This window comes from Oreochromis niloticus, linkage group LG12, assembly GCF_001858045.2.
Source record: "Oreochromis niloticus isolate F11D_XX linkage group LG12, O_niloticus_UMD_NMBU, whole genome shotgun sequence".
Taxonomy (NCBI): domain Eukaryota; kingdom Metazoa; phylum Chordata; class Actinopteri; order Cichliformes; family Cichlidae; genus Oreochromis; species Oreochromis niloticus.
The window spans coordinates 32230784-32238697 of record NC_031977.2 but is presented as its reverse complement, the minus strand read 5'-3'; the positions used below and the strand labels follow the sequence as shown (position 1 = coordinate 32238697).

General features: G+C 37.4%; 1 protein-coding gene across 1 annotated transcript; it reads right to left on the bottom strand.

Annotated features, from left to right (window-relative positions):
• Positions 1-4346: 4346 nt before the first annotated feature.
• On the bottom strand, positions 4347-6645 carry LOC102079867 (testis-expressed protein 43). The gene is made up of 4 exons (XM_005451465.4): positions 6585-6645; positions 5868-5976; positions 4559-4740; positions 4347-4444 (listed from the first exon to the last, which is right to left on the bottom strand). Exons 1-4 carry the CDS (start codon positions 6614-6616, stop codon positions 4399-4401), a joined length of 369 nt encoding a protein of 122 aa, XP_005451522.1. The 5' UTR covers positions 6617-6645; the 3' UTR covers positions 4347-4398.
• Positions 6646-7914: the final 1269 nt, after the last annotated feature.

The window sequence follows — 7914 nt, the reverse complement described above, 5'->3', positions numbered from 1 at the left end:
CGGAAACCAGTTAAATCAACCTGACCATCTAATCTTTATTTAGGATGTGGTTTTTGAGTTAGTGGCAACACTTCATCATAACTCAGACACGTTTTTTAAACTTTGCAAAACTAATGAGTAATCTTTGACTGCCTTGGTAACCCTGGTAACCCTGATTTTAAGGACTGTATTGGTTTAACAGGAAGGTGCAGCTTAACATTTGAATATTAATGGAATGATGAAAAGTTGCAGAGGAAATCCTGAAAACTGGAGTATACAGATGAGTAACACCAGCATCAAAGATTGGTTGGCTGTTGTGAACTGTGAGCTGCGGAACTGCTAATTGAGCAGTGTTTACTTAAACTTGCAGTCTTGCTATCAGCTCATCACTGGTTTTGACAGGAAATAGCAGTGTGTCAAGATGTTCTGATAAAGACTGAGGTGCAGGCGCAAAGTCTTTACTATGTGAGTTGATGTTTATTATATAAACCTGGCTTTCCTTTGAGTGTTCCTGGGTGTTTCTCTCTTTTATTTTTTGTATGTTTTTTACATGATTATACTTTCAGAGCCCAACAAATTTTTTTACACTGTTTTTTTTAGTTTGTTTTAAAGACAATCATCATATTAGAAAATATACATAAACAATCTTGAGTTTACTTTACATAATACATTATTTAGCTTTAACAACTGGGATAATTAGATTCCTGAAAGTAGATAAGACACAAATCATTCTAGTTCAGGTGCCCAAGTGGACTGGAGCATGAAAAGTACAATGACTTATATAATGATGATGATGCATAGATATAATTCATATAAATAATATATTAAAACAAATTATCCATCCACCCTCTTTCACTTAACCAATTCAGGGTCACAGGAGGTCTGGAGTCTATCCCAGCTGCCACAGGTCATCAGTCTGTTGTAGGGCTAACACCGAGGGACAGACAGAGATTCACACCTATGACCAGCTTAGAATGGCTATTTAACTTAACCCCACTAACCGCTTTGGACTGTGGGAGGAAGCCAGAGCACCCAGAGAGATTTCATCAGGATTCACCTTTTCAGATTCCCATAGACTTGCTGATGTAGGCTGATGTAGGCTGAAGCTACTGATGGACTTCCCATGATGCACCGTCATTCTCCTTCACTCCCCGTGTTTTATATACCTTTGTTTAATACAATGAACTTTTTTTCTTGTCTCTTCTGTAGTTGTTTCTCATTTGTGGTCCCTCTATGCTCCTTTTTTGTCTCCTTCCATTTCCCTCATCCCCAATCAACCTTCCAAGGCTTCTTCCTGGTTCTCTTGGTGGTCTTCCTGTTAGAAGAGAATTCTTCCTTTACACTTTTTCCAAATGCTGCTCATAGGGGATCATCTGGTTGATGGTACTCTCGCTGACAATGTACAGTCTTTACTTTTGCAATTTAAAGGTAAAGATACCCCCACAAAATCTACACCAGTGGTTTCGGGTATATACATTTAGGACACATTTCAAAAAAGTGACTGACTCCTCACAAAAAGTCCCATCATTATCACTTCAGGTTAAACTTTGTCCATTAATCTGTTCAAACATCTCCTCCCTCCACAGACACAAATCATCAGCCAGTCACAGCTAAACAAGGGCACCGGGTCATCTGGCATTAGGACTGACCCTGAGACTGTTTGCGAGGCAAGAAAGTGCAACGAAACAGTCCGACTTCTAGGAAATAACAAGTTAAGCTCAAACAAGGATAAGACTCACGGATGGGAAACAGTTGTGCAAACCACAGACGAGTAATGTTTAACACCCCTCAAAGAAAAACAAAATGATTGGCCCGGATTAACAAACATTCTTAGAGCTTCTAACTGAGCCTAAAATGTGATTTTATGGATTAAGGAAAGTTTGAGCAACTCTGAGCAAGGAAAGGAGCAAGAGTTTAATCTTCAACACGCTCAGATGGTGTGATTGGCCGATTCTTCTAACAAAGGAACAAAAGTAGTGACAAGGATCTAATGGTTAATGGTTATGTAATAACCAGTAAAAATAACACGCCTTATCATACAAGTCAGTTCAGTTCATTTTTATTTCAAACATTTCAAACATGTGCCTTCGCAATCATTACAAAATATCTTTTCATTATTTGTTTGAAAAGGAGTAGGCAGAAGTATTTACTTATTTGTCCCCACCCCCTCAAGTTTTACCTCTCATTCATTTAATTTTCTTTTAGTCTTAATTAAATTAACAACATATGAAACAAAAGTAAAGCAAAATAAAACAAAACATACATACATCAAAAACAAGAAATAAGCAAGCCCCACCACAGTATAGTTTCTTTCATATGAAAAATACAGAATGTGTAAATTTGCAGATTCACAAGTTATGGAAAAACAAACCAACAAACAAAACCCCCAAAACAATCTCTGTTTACACTGCATACTGCAATTATCAAAACTTTCATGCGGTGAACATCTCTGTTGAATAAACTGGAAGCAAGACTCCACCTGTTCAAGGTTAGATTTTTGTAATGGAGTGAAGCAGAAAAAGAAAGCAGCATAACACAGAAATACTTAAACAGAGTACATTAAAACTGCACTTCAGTGAAGTACTTGAGCAAATGTACTAAGGTGCATTCCACCACTGCTCTGATCCATGCTCTCACGCAGAGTGTTGGGCACTTTAAGATTAACAGTTTATATTTCAGGGGAACTCTGGTTAAAAGGCTCTGGAAGATCCAAGTCATCATTCCTGTTCTGTTTGCATGTTTCACATTTTCAGTTGTCCTTTCTCGTGGTGAGCGCTGTACTTCCTGGCCTCATTGAGATCTTGTATTCAGTGAGAGAGCCAATGAGACTGACCGTGCACAATCTAATCTGAAGCATTTAACAGCATTGGAAAGCTTTTTCCCTTATTTTGTATCTACTATTTGCCTAATACCAAATATTTTAATGTGAAAAAATACTTTTTCACAGTGTGTACATGTATACATTAAACAATTGTTTCTTCATATTCTGTTGATTTATTTAATACTGAAAGTTTTTGAGACATTTTAAATAACCAGTGCGATACCGACTCTGTCTGTCTTGGTTTCTTTCACATTATTGTTGTGAATTAATCACTACATGTTAAATATCAACATACCAGCTTTGTCCATTTAGTTCGTTTTTTCATGTTGTATAATAATCCGAGCCTCTGAAGCAGCTCAAGCTCATTTTACACTGCAGGACACAAACAGTCCACTTTGTGGCACAGAGCAGTGAAACTCCCCTTTCTGCCAGTGTAAAACCATAATATGCATTTAATCCCTGAAATTAATGAACTTAATATAAGGAAAAAAATACAATTACAAACAGAGGTCTCTTTTTTCTAATGTCATGCTGTAGTAAATGTAAGAAATCCATCAGCATGACTCTTTGGACAAACAAACAGAAAACGCTCAGATTTCTGTAGTAAATCGTGGAAAAAAGGGGAGTTTTTCTGGACTTTTATTGTTTGTCTCTAAACATGATATTTTGGTGTTGTATGAATGGTGAAGGTCTTTATCAGTAGCCAAAGCTGTAAAACTCGTGAAAATACACTTAAAAGTCCAAAATTTATACCTTCCTTAACATTTTCCAAAGCTGTCCAGTTGGGCTCATTCTGGCCCCCAGGCCTTATGTTTGACACCTCTGCTCTAAAGCTTAAACAAGATAAATTTTATCAGATTCTGCAAATACTTTGTTTGCTCTCTTGGAGAGGAAACACTGGCAGCATGTTGTCTCTCCTTAAAAGTTTCAAAGCTCTTAAAATCCTTCCTACCTGCTCCTAACAGGTTTCCACCTGAACTCTTCTGGGGGCGAGGATGCTTTGGGAATAACATTTATCCTTACCAGGATTTACTATTCTAACTTTAGGGGTAAATTCTTAGAAAGGATCATGATTAATAGACTTTTTCTTAGAATTTCATCAATAGGAAGCTTTGTGAGCCTTCCTGTCCCTGAGCACAACTTTACCACCTTAAAACCTAAAGTTAATGAAATCTGATAAGACAAGCAGAACAATGGGCCCATTAATGGACACTCAAGCCCGAGTAAGTGCGTGTTTTCTCTTCTCAGAAGGGGCGTTTAACATGTTTAGGGTCAAATCATCTGTTTTTTTATTTGTTTGCTTTTTTATTTGTTTTATTTTTCACTTTTACTCCTGGTGCTCACAGTTCTTATGTCCTTCATTGACCCTGTCTCCACCTTTATTTCTTCCTTTCGTATTTTGTTTTTATGGAAGAAGCTTTAAAGCTGTTAAAGTCTTCTTACTCTTCACTAGCGGCTCAAGTTCAACCAAAGAAATACTTAAACTCGAACGTTTCTGCTACATTTATATTTTGGATATCAGTACAAAACACACAGGATTCAGAGCTTTGTTTCTATAACAGATATGCATGTTTTATTGGTGTTTCTGTGATCTGTGCTCAGGTTTGGAAAAGCCCTCTGGTCGTCACCACAGAGCTGTTATACCTGTGAGGAAAAAAGTAGCAAAGATTTTATTTTATTTTAAGCAAATCACCAAAAATGTATTGTAATAGGTGGTTACAGCTGGCCTTTTCTCAGTCAGTCTCTGTGGGGTTTCACCTGGAGAAGTGGGAGGAGCAATGAGCGGGCAGTCCTGTCTGGCTGAACGGAGGCGAGGAGGAGGAAGTAGAGGAAGAGGTGGTGCTGTAGGCGGAGTCCTGGCTGTGGCAGAGACGTTCTCGACCACAGAAACACAAAGACTCCTCAAGAGGAACCACGGGGATCCCCGCCAGAGCTGCGTTCTGAGCAAGCGTACCATAGTTAACAAAAAGTGAAAAGTGTGAAAATCAGTTTAGGTCAATGACATAAAAATACAAACTGACTTTTAGGAAAAGGGGAAATGAAACTGAATCAACGGGAAAAAGTAATTTTTTTTTTTTTTTTTTTTTTTTACATTTACATGACTTTCACAACAAGCCCAAGGAAGCTTTTGCTTAATGAGACTCCATTATATACATGCCTGTGCTTATACTTTATAGTTAATTAATTAAAAGCATATATATATATCTGATCTGGACAAATACCAAAACACCCCCGGATCCCTGATTAAATAGCCAGTATTAAAAAAGATGACAATTTGAAAGCTAACGTGTAACAAGCTTCAACAGGAAAAATAAAACAATAAAGAGCAAACTTACTCTAAGTGAAACTTCATAATAGATCCTACTACTTTCCCGACATTCCTCATGTAATTTTTCTGTATTTAGGGTGTAATTTTCAACTTAATATGACTTGCACCTCTTAAGGTGGTGGACCAAAGGCATTGTAATGATTAGGCCTTTCCCATTAAAGCTGCTCTTGAACGCTCCTTTAGTCACAGGGGTCACCTGAGTTTTACACCAGACGCCCTTCTTCATGCAATCCCAAATGGATTTGTCTCCTCCCAGGATAAAATCAGGGGTCTTTCATTTGTTAGGAGAATGTGTAAACTACCACACTACGGAGCTGCTAGGCCTTTGTCATAAAAAATGTTTTAATTGTTCACTACATTAAAAAAAGCTTGCATTTTCCTTTAAAGCATTAAGCTGTTAACCCTTCTACTGGTAAGCAGTTTTGTGTAGAAAAGTTATGCTGTAAATGTTGGGAAATTACACAATATGTCACATACTTTATATGAAAATATTTTTCTAAACTTCCACCCATGCACCCTATTCTGCTTATCCAGTTCAGCCAGCTGCCACAGGGCAAGAGACAAACTCCACAGAGCCAGATGATGGAGTCATCCTACCCACCACACACCACGCTGTCCTTAGTTTAACCCCCCCCCCCAAAACAAACATAAATAAATAAATAAAAATAAAAACCAATAATTACATTGTTTCTGGCATAAAGAAATCTGATTGGATGTGTTCTCCTGACTGACACCTGCCTTCATCAGGAGTCTCCGGTTCTTCATGTCCTGCTTCCACGGCATCACGTAGAGTTTGGGGATCATTGGATGTCGGGCTGAAAATGTTGGGATGTGGCATGATGATCGTCTGGGAGTAAATAATACAGGATATGAGGTGTGGCTCTGGAGCAGGATTCATGCAGTTGGTTCAGTTTATCTGCTAGTTTGTAAAGTTTAGAGACAACTAAAGAAGCTGCAGTTTTGGTGCTGCTGCGCTGCAAAGACTTTGCCACTTAGTTCTAGTGAATAAGCCTGAGGAAATGGAAGTGCAATGCAATCACGTAGGGTCATTTTTTTCTAAATTAGTCTCAATAATCTCTTGATTTAAACTTGATTTAAAGTCAATGATGAATTGCCTGCTTCCTTGAATATAGTTTCCTTTGGTTCTCAGACCCCACTCCACCCTAACACAGTCTGAAACACTGGGAGATGGTTGCAGTTACTCTCCATATCAGAAGAACTAAAATAGATTCTTGATATAAGATAATGCATCTAAAATACATTCAGAAAAAAAGGAACATTTTCTGATTTTACACATATTTTTGTACAGATTTTATTTTCAGTAACAAACCATTTAATGTACTACATATAACTGACTGTATTAACTTCTTGTATTATTTGCTGTTACACTGAAAAGCATTTAATAACACTTTACAGCTCTGTGTTCAGTGTGAAATAATCAGAAAATGTACTCACTCATGCTGGTCAGCGCTTCCTGTATCAGCCATGTTTGTTGACTGTCAGAGTCACCATAGAAACCCTCACTCCCCCCAGTGCATCATGGGCCTTCACGGTAGAATTACAAGTAGACACTTTGGGGCTGTTTGTGTAACTTCAGTCAGTGATGAAGAAGAGCAGCAAGTATTTTCTGTTTACTACATCACATAAACTGTAACTCGGGAAAAAAATAAAACACCACCAACTGAAACTGTTTGAAATGGATCTTTGAGGAAATAAATTAAGATTTAGCAACTGGACAACATACAGTAGGACTGATGGTAAAGAAAAGAAATATTCCTGTGTTTCCCTCTTACAGCTTTCACATCATGTCTGTGTTTGTTTGCTGTTACAGTATAAACATATAATCGTCATTTTTTAAACTTCACCTGAGTGTTTTTGTCCTCACTGTTAGATTTTGGAAACCAGATACTCCAAGATAGGGATGAATCTGGCTGATCACCACACTGCATGGCTGTCGTGTCTTTTTCATTTTATGTTTTAGATTTTCTGTGAAGCACTTTGTGATTTTTGTCTTGAAAGGTGCAATACAAATAAAATTTTACTTTACTTTACTTTACTTTACTTTACTTTACTTTACTTTAATGGGACCACGAATCACGAATTGAACATAATGCTGGTGTTTAATAAGACTCAGAACTAATGACTGAGACCATAAACTAACCAGGAAACCGTTTACTGTGGCCTAATAAAATATAACCATACTGAAAGATATAACCTGCTCACTGTACATTGTCTCTCAATAATGTCCCATCCATGAGCATTTTATAATAGGCTTAATTTCTTTGCCTACTGTGGCTAAAAAATCAGATTGCAATTCTGTTCCCTTAAAAACAGATTTTTAGGTGTATCCTTACATGTTTTAGGAAAAAGTGTTGTTTGGGAGTAATGTGATGTGTCAGGCTCACACTAAAATAGGCATGTCACACAGCTGAAATATACAAATCATGGTGAGAGGAGGGATTTTTACATAACTAGCCCTTTTCATTGGACCATTTTGTCGATTTAATTAATAGTAGCCTAAATTAAAAAAACATACCATCAATACCCATCATGACATCATAACACATCAATTTATAGTCCAGCATGATCAAAAATCATGATTCTTATAACTAATTTCAATTTAAAATGAAGCTTCAAAATCCGTCTTATTTTGTGACTGACTGGAGTTCCTTCAGCTCCTCTTTTTGCTCCTCTGATGGCAGGAAGACGAAGACCAAGACGACGAAGAAGAAGAGAAGCTATGCAATCTGAGAAATGACAAATGTTTTTGCAGTAAATGTAGCTG